This window comes from Clinocottus analis, unplaced genomic scaffold (assembly GCF_023055335.1).
Source record: "Clinocottus analis isolate CAN_PGR_092001 unplaced genomic scaffold, fCliAna1.0.p SCAF_15, whole genome shotgun sequence".
NCBI lineage: Eukaryota > Metazoa > Chordata > Actinopteri > Perciformes > Cottidae > Clinocottus > Clinocottus analis.
The window spans coordinates 14,577,080-14,592,830 of record NW_027175876.1 but is presented as its reverse complement, the minus strand read 5'-3'; the positions used below and the strand labels follow the sequence as shown (position 1 = coordinate 14,592,830).

The following is a 15,751-nucleotide window of genomic DNA, read 5'->3' as shown; positions in this document are numbered from 1 at the left end:
TGTGGGTCTGCATTATTTTCTTTCTTTTTGTTAAGGAAGTTCCAGTGTGTCCTAACCTAAAGGAGCTAAGTAAGGAGGCATGAAGCTCCTTTTCCTTTGCGTAGAAAATTCGACCGGCATCTACACCGGCACTGAAATCGGCCCAATACACGAGCGGAACAAGACGATTAAAAAAAAAGGTATGAAATACTCTCTTGAGCCAGCAAAAAAAAAGCTTTTAATATTTTTAATTATAAAAAATAAAATTATATTAATACATTATACAAATTGTCACTATTTGTGTTGTTGAGTTATGGGATATATCCAGTAATATTTGTAAAATAGGATATCTGCGCAAAATATCTGTTTTTTCTGCTTCTCTCCTCTGCTAGTGCACCTCCCAGCTGCTCACATGCATGTCTCTGCTGCTAGTGCATGTCGTGGGGCGAGATCAGGGATCGGCAACCCAAAATGTTGAAAGAGCCATATTGGACCAAAAAAACAAAAAACAAATCTGTCTGGGAAAAATTAAAAGCCTTATAATGAAGGCAACACATGCTGTAAGTGTCTATATTAACCTGCCCAGATACAAAAGATCCATTTTTCTGATTGTCTATTCGTGTAGCCCAATAATGAGGCCGAAGGTGCCGGTAACAGCCCCCGTCGCGCTGAGTCCGGTCTTCTCTAAGTCGGGTTGTTTGTGAATGCAGCCCAAAGGGCTCAGATATAAACTCCATCTAGTGCAGTGAGCCACTTCAGTGAACTCAACAGACATTTAGATCATCTTCTCTAATGATTTGTAATCAAAGCAAACATGCAGGCAATCATTCCGCATTGGCAATGAAAGCCAATGATTTGGTTCAAGAACTGTTGAATCCTCTGTTCTCATCAGCTAACTTTCTCTTTTTCCCTTTGGAATCCATGGCCCATCACACATCCGCAGGTTTGTTTGGACAGCCACCTTCCTTGCAGGTGACTGTTGCAAGTTGAAAGAAACGTTTGTTGTAGGCTATGACGCAAATCTTCGTTGACAGAAATGTTGACATTTTATATTTTTCTACACATTTTTATAGCATAGGAAAATGTTAAGAATGTTTGTCCTCCTACAGAAATCATGATAAAACAAAAAAAAAGAAGGTATTTTTTCCCCCCATCTTTTTCCATTTTCATACATTTTTGAAAAAGCCACTAGGGTGGCGCTAAAGAGCCACATGCGGCTCCAGAGAACGGGTCTAATACACAGTTTAGCCAATCATTGATTAAAAAAATAAATGAGTGACGTACAATTTATCCTATCAGCGCCGTGCGGGGCTATTCTCATCTTGTCCAAGAGCGCGTTCCCGTGTCTCTGTTCTCTGCGTAGGACTCATGGTTGTAAGATGGCCAACGCATGGTCGACACATGACTAACGCATGCTCCAAGGAATCGCTGATGAAGCATTTTGTTTGTCACTCCAATTGGTCACAGGATGAATGACGTAACTCTCACATGTATAGAGTAGGAGGAGCAGATGGCTTCTGTGTGTATTTAAACAGCTCCCCTTACTGGAGACTGTGGTTCTTCCTAGCTTCTCTTAGAGAACAGGAAAACACAGCAGTTCATAGGAAACTGGAGATACTAACCTGACCCTGTTAGTTCGGGGATAGACATTCACGAACCTGGCCCTGTTAGTTCGAGGATATACCCCTTCTCACACACACACACACACACACACACACACACACACACACACACACACACACACACACACACACACACACACACACACACACACACACACACACACACACACACACACACACACACAGAGCAGGGTCAAGTTAGTGAACTCACTAGTGAACTGACTAACTTGACCCTGTTAGTTTGGGGATAGAAAGATTACAAAAAGTATAATGGTTTGACCTTTTTCATGGGAATATAAAAGGGATTTTTAGATGAAGATGTAAAAGTGTGAAATTTAAATAAAACAACAGTTTTACCAAGTGTAAGATGGGACCAAACTGTTAAGCCTCTAGCATCTTCAGAGATGTGAATCTTTTTCCCCTGTCCTGGAAAGTGTGACTCTAAAGCAGTGGTTCTCAAACTATGGGGCGCGACCCTCTAGTGGGGTATTAAAGGTGGGGCATGGAGAGAGATGCAGATTCTTCAAAAAAAAATCCTTTATTAATCCCACTGTGGGGGAATTATTCTCTGCGTTTTAGCCATCCTTAGTAATTAAGGAGCTTTGTGCTGCTGTGAAGCACTGGGGCTTCAGTGTCATGTTCAAGGACACTTCAACCTAAAACTATGGGGAGAAAACAGGGACCCAATTGGCTTCCTTGGTACTCTTTTTGCCAAATATTAGTTATTTTTTTGCACATACACTACCGTTCAAAAGTTTGGGGTCACATTGAAATGTCCTTATTTTTTAAGGAAAAGCACTGTACTTTTCAATGAAGATAACTTTAAACTAGTCTTAACTTTAAAGAAATACACTTTATACATTGCTAATGTGGTAAATGACTAATCTAGCTGCAAATGTCTGGTTTTTGGTGCAATATCTACATTGGTGTATAGAGGCCCATTTCCAGCAACTATCACTCCAGTGTTCTAATGGTACAATGTGTTTGCTCATTGGCTCAGAAGGCTTATTGATGATTAGAAAACCCTTATGCAATCATGTTCACACATATGAAAACAGTTTAGCTCGGTACAGAAGCTACAAAACTGACCTTCCTTTGAGCAGATTGAGTTTCTGGAGCATCACATGTGTGGGGTCAATTAAACGCTCAAAATGGCCAGAAAAAGAGAACTTTCATCTGAAACTCGACAGTCTATTCTTGTTCTTAGAAATGAAGGCTATTCCATGCGAGAAATTGCTAAGAAATTGAAGATTTCCTACAACGGTGTGTACTACTCCCTTCAGAGGACAGCACAAACAGGCTCTAACCAGAGTAGAAAAAGAAGTGGGAGGCTGCGTTGCACAACTAAGCAACAAGATAAGCACATTAGAGTCTCTAGTTTGAGAAACAAATGCCTCACATGTCCCCAACTGGCATCTTCATTAAATAGTACCCGCAAAACACCAGTGTCAACATCTACAGTGAAGAGGCGGCTGCGGGATGCTGGGCTTCAGGGCAGAGTGGCAAAGAAAAAGCCATATCTGAGTCTGGCCAATAGAAGAAAAAGATTAAGATGGGCAAAAGAACACAGACATTGGACAGAGGAAGACTGGAAAAAAGTGTTGTGGACAGATGAATCTAAGTTTGAGATGTTTGGATCACAAAGAAGAACGTTTGTGAGACACAGAACAAATGAAAAGATGCTGGAAGAATGCCTGACGCCATCTGTTAAGCATGGTGGAGGTAATGTGATGGTCTGGGGTTGCTTTGGTGCTGGTAAGGTGGGAGATTTGTACAGGGTAAAAGGGATTCTGAATAAGGAAGGCTATCACTCCATTTTGCAACGCCATGCCATACCCAGTGGACAGCGCTTGATTGGAGCCAATTTCATCCTACAACAGGACAATGACCCTAAACACACCTCCAAATTGTGCAAGAACTATTTAGAGCAGAAGCAGGCAGCTGGTATTCTATCGGTAATGGAGTGGCCAGCGCAGTCACCAGATCTGAACCCCATTGAGCTGTTGTGGGAGCAGCTTGACCGTATGGTACGCAAGAAGTGCCCATCAAACCAATCCAACTTGTGGGAGCTGCTTCTAGAAGCGTGGGGTGCAATTTCTCCTGATTACCTCAACAAATTAACAGGTAGAATGCCAAAGGTCTGCAATGCTGTAATTGCTGCAAATGGAGGATTCTTTGACGAAAGCAAAGTTTGATGTAAAAACAATCTTATTTCAAATACAAATCATTATTTCTAACCTTGTCAATGTCTTGACTCTATTTTCTATTCATTTCACAACGTATGGTGGTGAATAAGTGTGACTTTTCATGGAAAACACAAAATTGTTTGGGTGACCCCAAACTTTTGAACGGTAGTGTATATAATTTCATTTGCATTGTTTTAACAAAGGTGATTGCACGTTATGAGTTTTTGTCAGATGGAGCAATCTGGTTTACTTGAAAGGGATTTACATTTTCTTTAATCTATTAATTAAAAAGCATGGATGGAGGAGTGTCAAAAAGTTGGACCATTTAGTTCCAATGTTGTTGGGGCTGTGGGGCCCGAACCTTTTTCTTCCTCCAAAGTGGGGCGTGACAGAAAAAGTTTGAGAACCACTGCTCTAAGGTGACGACTGAAGCTGCCAGAGGAACTTAAGGTAAGGATCCTAGTTGAAAGCCTTTGCAGTGTGTTTATAAAAATGTGAGGGGGATAAAATAGTTAACGAGATGGTATAGACCTATATGTACTCGTTGGATAAGGGTTGATAAACTTGAAATCTTTATGGAGCAGGCCTCTCTGTTTACGTTTCAGAACGAGCAAGGCAACGTTGTTACTGGCTCTCTATGTTCAAGGACATTCGACAGTGGTGCGAGCAGTGCCTCCCATGTCAGACCCGCAGAGCCCGGTTATCCCTTTAACCGGTGCAATATAAAAACTGTGCAAAATAGTTATTTTATTTATTTATTCTGCTTCTATATGTAATATTCAATTATAAATTTACTTTTTTTGTATTGTTTTATCATATATATCACTTGTTTTTTTAATTGTCTCTTTTTTAAATGTCTATTGTGTGTACTTTACCCCTTTGCTGCTGTAATCCTGTAAATGTCCCACTGCATATTTAAGAAATATTTATGTTGGTCTATTCTGCCATCTAGTGGATAAAATCATCAGCATCATCACAAAGACAAACCAAAAAACTCAGAATAGATTTTTTTTTAATTATTTTTACAAATAACTTATCTGTTACAAAGACAGTTTTCCCAGCTAAAATCGAAGAAACACTTTAGATATCCAATTTGTTTTTTCATTTGATAAAACATGAATAAACTGCCTCTTCACACCAAGGTGCAGATAAAGCTGAAAACTGGTTTCTTTGGATTGGAAAAAAAAGGGAAAAAGTATGGCGTAAGTGCTTAAGAGACAATAATCCATCTTCTACTTTGAAATGGGTTAAAATTTTTGGTTTTAAAAATGGCACTTGGACGTGACAGAATAGTTAAACGATACAAATTCAATAGTTCTAAGGCACTGACGCAAGGCAACGTTTTTCACAAGCGTGGAAAGAAAAACAAAAAACAAACAGTAACTACTCCACAGTTAAAGTAAGGTAATGACAATAGTAAACTTTAGAAACACCCTCATCAATAAAAGCTTAGGAGGATGAAATGAGCCAAATACAAATAAAAGTATACAAAGTCTTGTAGTCTGCTTCCATGATGTAACTATTGTTGCAATGGGACTCATACAAATATCTCCACATCATAGGTAAACTGAAACGTATTCACTTTGATCTTTGTTACCTCACAAAAAAATAAAACCTGAATCAGGTGCACAGTGACATGGAGACCTTCCGCCCAATCCGACATTCCATAGATCTGCAGTAACATCCTGATCGTTCTGAAAAATGAGCGTCTCTTTGCACTGAGGTGAAGTTGTCCCGGAAACATTAAACCTACATTCCAGTTGTCAGATAAGATGGCAGTTTGTAATTTTGCATTATGACCCCTTCCAACCACATATTTGACGCCGTAAAAAAACTAAATAAAATAAAATAAAAAAGATTCATCCATCGCCTTCCTTTTTGAATCTGCAGATCGTACACAGGCAGCTGAGCAATTACATAAGCTGTAATCGAAACGGGTCAGATGTAGCTTTATGATGACTGCAAGGGGTTTAATGGCTCGCTCCTCTCCTTCTGCAAGGCTTCAACTCTCACAGAAATCAAGTCAAAGCTTTAAAAAAAAAAAGAAAGTGGAGCAAGCTTTTGTTTGAAAGAGGGAAACAAAACAAGACAAAAAAACAAGTTAATAAAGTCTATAAAGCTATACTTACAGGAAATACAAGTGATTCATAGTGTGAGGAAGAAGGCTTTCAAGGCACATTCTAAAAGTATGTACAGTAAAAAGCTTGAGAGGAGTTTCTGCCTCCGTGTACTGTACACAAAGCATGCAACTTAGTTTATTTTTCATTAACTCATGGCTGAGAAGACAGAAAAGGGGCTCTAAGGGCTCTAGGGGGGGAGGATAAGAGGCACATTTGAGTGGCAGCGACACTGCTGGTTCCCACTTTTTGACATCCTCTAGAAACAGCAAACAAACTTGAAAAAGTTCCATGATTAGTCTGTTAGTTTTCCCTTTCAGGTGGAGAGCAGTGGCTGAACACAGTTCCCAATTCCCCGATCATGTCACCACAGAGGAAGAACAACAACAAAATATGTGATCAGCAAAAGGCACATTTGCACCTGTATGTGTTGCGTTTGTGTTTGTGTGCGTGTATGTATGTGTGCCGTCACACTGCAGGGCCACACTCGTAATACTGGAAGTGGCAGCGAGGTATCCCAAGGAGGAAATTGTCGCCCGTCAAGCAGCCTTGACCCTGCAGCATCAGAGTCTCTAAGGTGAGGCATCGTCCGACTCCGTGTGCCTTCGTGGAAAAACACGTGCTGTAAAACACCATCCAGTGTGTCTTCAGTGGACAGCATTCTAACACCTTAGAGAGGAGGGAAGAAAGAAACCAAGCGGGGCGACTGATGCTCGGTGACAATGACGCACACACCTCTCCCGCCCTGCGGTTGTCATACGACTAGCAAAACAGAAGAAACAGAGATGCCCTTTTTTTCTACTCTGGACTGGCGGGCTGCGGCGCATCACAGCCTTGTTAACTCAGAAGTGCCGCGGGAACTCGCACTGTTCACAGCGGTTGAGGGCGGGGTGGTTGAGGAAGGTGCAGGCGGTGCAGTTCCACTCCATCCCCTCGTCCTCCTCCTGGTCTGCGTTGGGCTTCACAATCTTACTGCCTGTGTCTGTGAGGAGGAGGAAGAGGACGAATGGGCGGTCAGAACATAGGAGGAGAAGAAGTGCTTCTCCACAAAAAGTGCCAAAATGCACTGCAGTCATCTGATTATTGGCCATTTGACATTAAAAGGATAACACAGCTATACATATACAAGTTCTTTTGAGTCACGGCGGGAATACGGAACTGATTCAAGACATCTAGGAAAATATCATCATACTGAATACCGTGTGTTCAAACACCAGAACCCTATGTTACGGAGCAGGATTCATGGCTAATTTTCAGTGCGTCATGATAACCTGCACAACTAACGTGCTCCAGAGCAAGTCATGTTCAAGAAAACTGATCAACTTGTTTAAAAATGTTGAAAAAAAGCACCTAACGCCCAATCAAAGCTTGGTGCGCAGATTGTGAAATAATATTACACGAATACGATATAGTTGAAACACATGGTTTAATGTGACAAATGCAGAAAGGACAGCTGACATATTTCTTTTTTGAATGTGTGAATATGTAAATTGATAGGGTTATCTTTGTATTTCAACCTTATTCTTTTAGCTGCAAGTTAGTGTAAAACGCACTTGGAGCAAATACAAAATACAGTCTATAGTCAAAAAAAGTGTTATTAGTTTTGGATTTATTATTTTAATTCTGTGCACCGTTTGGTGAGCATTATCGGCTCTAGGAGCTTAAATGACCCCAATAAGCAGGTTATCTTGAGCTCCCTTCCTGGTGCAGGGCCGAAGTTCGTTAAAGACGATGATAGGAAGAACGGAGAAAGAATGAAATGAGAGAGGACAGAGATACCAACCAAGTGAGGTAGGAGGGGAAGGACCAAAGGAGGGCTCCATCAGGAGTTCAGAGGTCACATTATATCTACATCCTCTTGTGTCTGGCCCTGGCAGTGATGGAGCCGAGCAGAGCGCAAGGGAGGGATGAGCGGATGAGGGGTAGGCGGATGGAAGGGTGAAAAAAAAGAAGAGATTACAGAGCAGGGGAAGGGGAAGAAGAAATCAGTAGTCAGTCTGTCATTATCAGGGTAAAACGAAGATCCTGAGACGATTATAACATCTAGAGAAAGAAAACAATCTGTTTGATCTGTGCAAGTGCATCTCTCATTGCACAGAAGTGTTCAGCTACTCTTAACAGCTGATGGTAATGTGAATATCGATTATAGCCAGAATCAGGAAAAGGTTTTGAGATTACTATCGGGTTGTTTATTATAAAAATAAATACAACAAACATGAACCTGTTCCAACAGTTTAAAAGAAGAAAAAAAAGCTCAGAAGGAATTGAAGTGAACTGGTTCGGCACTGAAGCAAGAACACACAGTTCTCATTCCTAAAGAATTTGTCGACTATTCTTGAAACATCCCTGTCATTCTAGAAAAAATGACGAGTCAAGTCATGCAATAAATATAGTAGTATAGTAATGAAAAGTGGATATTACAAATGCCTGACATTCAGCCCATGAGGTAACAAATAGAAAGAAAATGTGTGTGTGTGTGTGTGTGTGTGTGTGTGTGTGTGTGTGTGTGTGTGTGTGTGTGTGTCTATATATATATATATATATATATATATATATATATATATATATATATATATATATATATATATATAGATATATATATATATATAGATAGATAGATAGATAGATAGATAGATAGATAGATAGAGAGTCTCCTCTAAACTTACCGATAGATAAAGTACCTTTGGGTTTGGGTGGGACAGGACCGAGGAATCCCATGTTGTCATAAAAATTATGGATTGCACTAAGATTAAAGTGTGGTCCTGTAACAGATGAAGAGAAAAGAAAGATTGCCAGTTTCTCATATCGAGCTGTGCAGTACCTTAAGCAAGCATACACATCCACTCTAACTCAGCAGGAAGCCGTCATCGGGTCCATCAATCAATGCCGTCACTATCATGCTTCGATTAGATTGTAAAACAAGGACGACTGCATTTATTTACAAATGCAACTGCGCGATTTACAAGGACACAAAACTACACAAAATATCTGAAACATGATCTGATGGTCAGGATTCTAATCATATCTTAAACCGGGCCGGGTGTGTTTCGCTGGCCCTTCAGGGCTCGACAGCGAGTGTCAACAACAATTTTGGGAATTTGGCAACCAATTCTTGGCCTCTCAAAACATACAAAGTTGTTGTGCTGGTGATGGTCAGAAGGTGTCTTCCTCTCCTGTTGAGACGACATTTCACCCAGTCACGCAAATGGTCAATTCGATGTGCCTCTTAAAATTTAAAAGGGAGACAGCGGATGGACAAGCGACCAATGACGTGCTCGGTTCATTTTTGAGGAAACTGTGGAGAACATAACAGCTGCACTACTGCTAAGATTACAATTATGTAAAGTATCACACAGTCTAAAAAGATTTTGTATTAGTCTGCTGTAATAAACTTTTATAGGTCAGGTCAGGTTAGTAAGCTAACATATAAGTGCATCGTATCTCATTTATTTAAAGTATACGGTTGGTTTAAGCAACCTGGCAACCCTGTTTTGGAGTCAAGTGTTGAGCACCACTTTAGGTGTCTCTCCATCTCCCATCCCTGCTAGGTGAGCCTCCCGCCCCTCTCCCAAACGATGAGTCCAATCTCCCTCCTCCTGGCTCACTTACAGTTGAGATGGTGGGATTTATTCATCTCATGTAGCATAACGTTTGATATTTCTGGACTTAATCTGCACGTACAAAAGGTGAGCAAACTTGTCAGTTTTTGAGCTACGCCATTGGTCAAAACAGACTCTGTAGGTTGGTTTTAGTTGAGTTGATTGCTGAAAATGCCTTTTTGCTACAGTTTGTTGATCATTTGTAGGTCCCCTACAAGCTGGATAGGCGTGATGAAGAGTCAACAGTCAATGACAACATGAAACATTAGCCATGGACGGACGGATTTGTCTTTCTTTGGAAAGATTAATCATGAGACCATTAAAGAAAAGGGAAAAAAAAAGAGAAAAACTTGAAAAGGCAAATTGAAAAGGCACTTTTAAGTCCTCCAGAACACGCTGCAACAGCTCAGACAGCTCAGACAGACAGACAGCTCAGACACAGACAGACAGACAGACAGACAGCTCAGACAGACAGAAAGCATGACCTCCCCGCAGACCTGGCGGCCAACCTGGCGGCCATGACAAACAATTACAAAAACAATGACTTGACATCTTAGCTGGCCACGGTTTATGCCTGGCATTAAATCCCAAGGACCAGCAGGTCTATTCATTCATGGGAGCCGCCTCTTGGCTCCCCTTCACCTGTGTGAAGCTGGTCCGTGTATTTTGCGGCCAACGGATTTTTGTTTGGAAGTGAGAAAATTGGAAAACGAGCTGTTTCTCGATTCCCGTTTAGAAATAGGAAATCAAAAAACAGAAAATGACCCATTTTGCGTTTTGATAATAGAAAACGGAAAACGAAAAACGACCCGTTATCTGATTTTCTTTGATGTGTTTAAACATGGACATCGAGAATTAAAATACTGCGTGGAAACCTTCTTTCGCAATTCCTCGTAGGTTTTTGTGTTGTGACCCGGAAGTTGCTCACACGAGCTTGACAGTCACATTCATGTAAGCAGAGGGCTGACATATAATCAACATATTTGTAATGCGTCAAACACAGACGTAATCAGGGAGAAAATATGTTTCTAGAAGATGCGTATTAGTTCTGAGGAAACGTAATTTCCGGGTCCCAACACAAAAACCTACAAGAAATTGAGAGAGAAGATTTCCACGCAGTATTTTAATTATCGATGTCCGTGTTTAAGCACATCAAAGAAAATCAGTTAACGGATTGTTTTTCGTTTTCTATTATCAAAACAAAAACGAAAAATGGGTCGTTTTCCGTTTTTTGTTTTCCTATTTCCAAACGGAAATCAGGAAACGAGCTGTTTACTGATTTTGGTTTTCTCATTTCAAAACGAAAGCCCATTGCCGCAAAATACACGGACCGAAGCTGCTGGTCGGCGGCTCGTTTTCGGTCAGCAGTGCCAGGGGGCTAATAAATTGCTTGTTGCCGACCAGTGACAGGATGCAATTCAGGAAGAATTGCTCGTTGCTCGTTAACAGCACAATGGCAGCACCATGTGTGTGTGTGTGTGTGTGTGTGTGTGTGTGTGTGTGTGTGTGTGTGTGTGTGTGTGTGTGTGTGTGTGTGTATGTGTGTGTGTGCAGCCGATGGGAGCAGTTTTGGGCCAAGGATCAAAAACTGACTTATTGTTCATGTTATATAACTACAGACATAAGCTGCGCTCCAGTTCAGGGGAGAAGATCGATGATTATGTATCGGAGAAGGAATCGTACCTCTGGTTTGAAGGAGATCAATTTCTTTTGTGAGGCAGTCAATGTCGATCTGCAGTGACCGGTTTTTGCATCGCAGCTGCTTCATTTCCTCGATCTGGAAAACAATGAGACAGGAGGGGGATCAGCAGGCTAACACATACAACAAATACTGTAGCCGTTGGCTTGGATATAGTCCCACCCCACCCCTCACTCTCCAGAGCTGGCTGGCCTCAGTGAACAACACAGAACTAAGGAGCTCTGAGCTCACCAACACCAGCAAATTGACCTTCTGCAGCCACTCCCCCCTGCCACCCTTCTCCTCCCTCTGTTGACCCAAACTTTAACAGCCGACAGAAACAGCTAACTCCACAAAAAAAAGCTGAGAGTGACACCTGATCTGAACCCAAGAGGTTTTCACCAAACTCACAGCTACAAATATTAATGTAAATATTGAAGTTGCGCCGGCGATAAATAAAGTGTCGTGTTCACTTTTTACGGTTTCTTTTAAACTCTCGTTGATGCCGTTTAAGCTGCGGGACGTGCCACACAGCTCCAGAGGGATCTGTGACGCCAAGTCGGAAAAATATGCAAGCGCATCAGCCAAATCATAAACAGACCCTGTAATCAACATAGTGTCAGAGTGTGTTGATGTGCCACAAGCAGGGCCCATGAATGGCAATGTGACAAAAATCGTTTTGTTTTGTCTGCTCAGCTTTTATCTGTCAGTAATAACCAGGGAAGCATCTGTTTGCAGTTATGAAGAACATCTCTCTGATGACTGCTAATAAAATCATAGTTTTTTGTTAATGATTGCTGCCAATAAAAGATGTTGGTTTGAATTCCTTGATGTTTTCCCCTTCAAATGTCCCAACTTTTCTACATTCTGGCTGGCGATAACTGGGAAATATGAGCACCAACTCTGAAGCTGATGATTACAGTTTGCAACAATAAATACCAGTTTGTAACATTTGAATTGGGCAACTGGCTAATGGTCAAGTCCGATACCATATAACAGCAACCTTAGTAGCATTAAATAAAGGGGGGAAAGCAGAAATCAAATGTGTATTCTTTAAAAAACAATCCCTGAATGAAGCTTACAGAAGGAATTTGGGAGGCCGAGTTGGATCTCTCCAGCCGTCTCCTGGTCAGGTCGTTCTCCATCTCATTGACTTCCTCTTTTAGCTTCTCCAGCTTCTTCTTCTTCAGCTCCAGCTCGTGCCAGAGCCTCTCCATGCGGGCCTTCTGATGGATCAACAACGCTGTAGAACACACACACGCATATAGACGCCACTGATATCAGCTCCTATGCGCTTCTGCATGCATTAATTAATTAATTCACTGGCAAACAGTGAAAACATTTACGCATACATTTTGTACGACATGCAATGACAACAAGGAAGGTAATTCAATGATTATATGAAGGGGAAACTCTGTGGAACTAAAAACTGCAAATCAAAACTGAATATAAAGATCACTTTGAAAATGTGTCAGTATCGTGTGTATCACGGCAATTATCCACCATAAACCCAATCAAACCAGTTTTGGGCATAAAAAACAACTTTGTGTAATCAGAGACAGGGGAACTACATCAGATTCTTCTGCCTGCGTTTCATCGTCTATTGTGGGAAGATCAGATGTGTGTTAGAAGACTGTTGCAGGCAAGGGGTGTTTAATGTGGGCCCTTTTTTTCCACTGTGCACAAGTCCTGCTCAGGTCACTACAGTGCGTTTCTCATAATTCACTGTAGTTCCAGCATCCGTTTGACAGGTCGTAACTCCTCCCATACAGACTTTCGATGACGAACAACTCTCCCTCCTGCTCCACACAAACGCATGCCACTTCACAACTTACTAACTGAATAACACAACCCAGTAGTATCTGAGAAGCCATCAACAACCACATCTCAAGCTGTGTAATTGTACACTGCGGACAGATTAAATACATCCTTGTTAGGTGGTAAGATTTTGTTTTGGATGACGTTTCCATCGATGTGCCTTATCCTGGCGTTTAGCTGTTGGGTTCAACAAATTGTTTTGTTTATTATGTGATAATGATGCTGTTTTAAAACTTCATCTTCCTTCTTCACAAACACATCCAATTATGTTTTTGTCATTTTAAGTAAGCTGTGCAATGGATGAATGACCGTGCTCTTCTTTCCTCAGACATCCATGTTACACCTGACCTTCAGCAACTACTATTTTTATTGTTATTATTATTTTTTGTAGAGTTTTCAGAGGAATTCGGGGAGGCAAGACATTATCTTCTAAAGGTCCACTTGAATCGTCTGGTACACATCTGACTCTATGAACTATGCTTTTTGTTTTTATTTGAGTCTAAATTTAGCTCACAAGATGTTGTCTGGCTGTGTGAGATTATTCACCCACAATAACAAAACACAGAAAGACTTGTATAATCAAATAGATGTTTTGGATACATCAAATTGACTTGAAGAGTAACCTCAGTATTTTTTTAAAACCTGGATCATTTGATCCAGGTTTAAAAAAATCCCATGTTTTTGTATCTTAGTGACTAATGGGGACAAGAACAACCTTTGGAATTTGGACCAGTATGTACTGAAAACGCTGCAGCTGCCAAACATGCTCCGCATCGTCAATGTGCACCCACTAAAAGTGTTTGTTTTAGCGACTGACAAGGTCAGACTGTTATTAGAGGTGTCTGGCAACATTATGGAAGATATAAAATCTTTTCCTTTTAACCTTTGCTCCAACAAATGCCTTCACTTTGCAAATCAGAACTGGGTTTTCAACATTATAATATTGTTATTCTGCTGCCAGGTGGGTATGAGCTACAGACCTGGCATGAATGGTGACTGGTGTAGGTTACCATTTGCAATTCATATTTAATTAACAGTCAAGTGGTGACAGGTGTGTCTTTTTACAACGTACATCTTTGGTGTCAATATGTATTTTTTTCCAAGCCAAAGCAGGCAAAGTCTGGGGGAAAGTGGGCTGATGATGGTCAGCAGCAGAGGCAGCATGCCCGGTCTGAAGCCCATCTTGGTGATAGTCACCGCCGTGCAAGAGCCAAAAGCCAGTGACTCACACGTGATACAGTTGAACACCCAAAAAAGGAAACGGCAGTGTTCTCCGACACGTTTGACTCACACTACAGAATCCACCAGTCTCAGGGGTTCGCTGCAGAGGACTCACACTAACATCATCGCAGCGAGTCACCTTCACTTTGGTCTACCACATGGGGGCGGACATGCAGAGCAGTGATGCCTCCAGCGACTGAGCAAGTATACACAACTTGGCTCAAGAAATGCACTACAGTCAATGTTATGGAAAAGACTTCATAAATCACACAGGATACTTCATAGTAAAATTACTGTCTTGGCAGGAAGTGATGGAAATAGCTTTTGACCCACTGCTGCTGGTAGAGAAAAGGAAAAGAAACCTGCACAATACTAAAACTAAAAACTCCCATCACTGTGCACTCTTAAGCCACTTGACATTTGCTAAACAACCAATAAACAATGAAAGAAACAGCCCTAACAAGGCTGAAATGTATCTGTAAACTTGCAGGCTTGAGAGAACATATTTTTCCAAAGTGGTGTTTCTATTTCTATTTGGCCTCCTGCATTGGCTTCTCTTTAAGCATAGAGACTTATGATCAGAGAGACAATTGCTCACCTTGTGTGTATGCTGCGTCATCGGAGCCCATGCTGAGTCTGCGCGGCTCGCTCGGCCTCTCCATGTGTGGCGACAGTGGGTCTGAGAGATGGAGCGGGTCAGGCTCCACGAAGTGGTGGTCTGAGGGGAGGCTAAGGAGGTTGTTGGGCTCAAACGTAGGGGACACGACTCCGGGGGACACAGCCGGAGGTTTATTGGGGGACACTGTGATTTTAAAAGTGTACTTGGTATTGGGCTGTGTCACCACCACACGCGGGGACGAAGTCGTGCCTCCCCCTCCTAAAGAGGCACGGGACTTCGGTGGATGGTGGTGGATGTACGCAGGGCCCATGCTCACTTGGCCCCCCATGTTCCTGGCTCCTGAGGGCCCCTGCAAGGGAGGGTTAGCTGAGATGTAGACTGTGGGAGGGTTCCTACCTCCACTGTCGTCGCTGGAGGCATTGGCAGAAATGTAAAACTTGGGTTGAGCGCGGGGGCCGGCTGAGGCCACGACAGCTTCCTCAGAGGGAGTGGTAGCAGCAGTAGGCGGGCTGGCAGAGATGTAAACAGTGGGCTGGCTGCGGCTCAGACCTGGGCCTCCGATGGAGAGAGGGGTGGTGGGGACAGTGGCCACCCCGGTTGAACAGGAGGAAGAGGAAGAGGAAGGGCAGGAGGAGGATGTGGAGGACGATCGGGGCCCGCTGCTTGTCCGCATCACGGCAGTTGTAGTTGTGGCGTTGCTCCTCTGAGGAGATTCAAGTTTGATCTCTATCTGATTCTTCCGCGGGCCAGTGGAGATGTTCTGGATGTTGTACTGGCTGATAGTGGACAGGGAGGTGGGCATGACAGAGGACGAGGAGGAGGAAGAGGAGCATGAGGAGACGCCAGAGGAGGAGGCTTGACTTCCAGTGGGGAGGATGGAGGGCGCCTGGGGATTCGTGGGGGAGCTGATCG

At 42.3% G+C, this 15,751-nt stretch overlaps 1 protein-coding gene across 5 annotated transcripts in view; it reads right to left on the bottom strand.

The window, feature by feature from the left end:
- Nucleotides 1-4,788: 4,788 nt before the first annotated feature.
- The window catches only part of tab2 (TGF-beta activated kinase 1 (MAP3K7) binding protein 2), a 53,423-nt gene continuing 42,460 nt past the window's right edge, over nt 4,789-15,751 (bottom strand). The window contains exons 3-8 of one of the 5 annotated variants that reach the window (XM_068577261.1): nt 14,819-15,751; nt 12,264-12,424; nt 11,187-11,280; nt 8,571-8,666; nt 7,688-7,774; nt 4,789-6,886 (exon numbers count right to left, since the gene is read on the bottom strand). The exon at nt 14,819-15,751 is cut by the window's right edge and continues 769 nt beyond it. In XM_068577261.1, the coding sequence (XP_068433362.1) occupies nt 6,747-6,886; nt 7,688-7,774; nt 8,571-8,666; nt 11,187-11,280; nt 12,264-12,424; nt 14,819-15,751 (1,511 nt within the window). In that variant the 3' untranslated portion in view covers nt 4,789-6,746. The remainder of the gene's footprint in view (nt 6,887-7,687; nt 7,775-8,570; nt 8,667-11,186; nt 11,281-12,263; nt 12,425-14,818) is intronic. The other 4 variants (XM_068577266.1, XM_068577262.1, XM_068577264.1 and 1 more) reach the window with 4 other exon arrangements.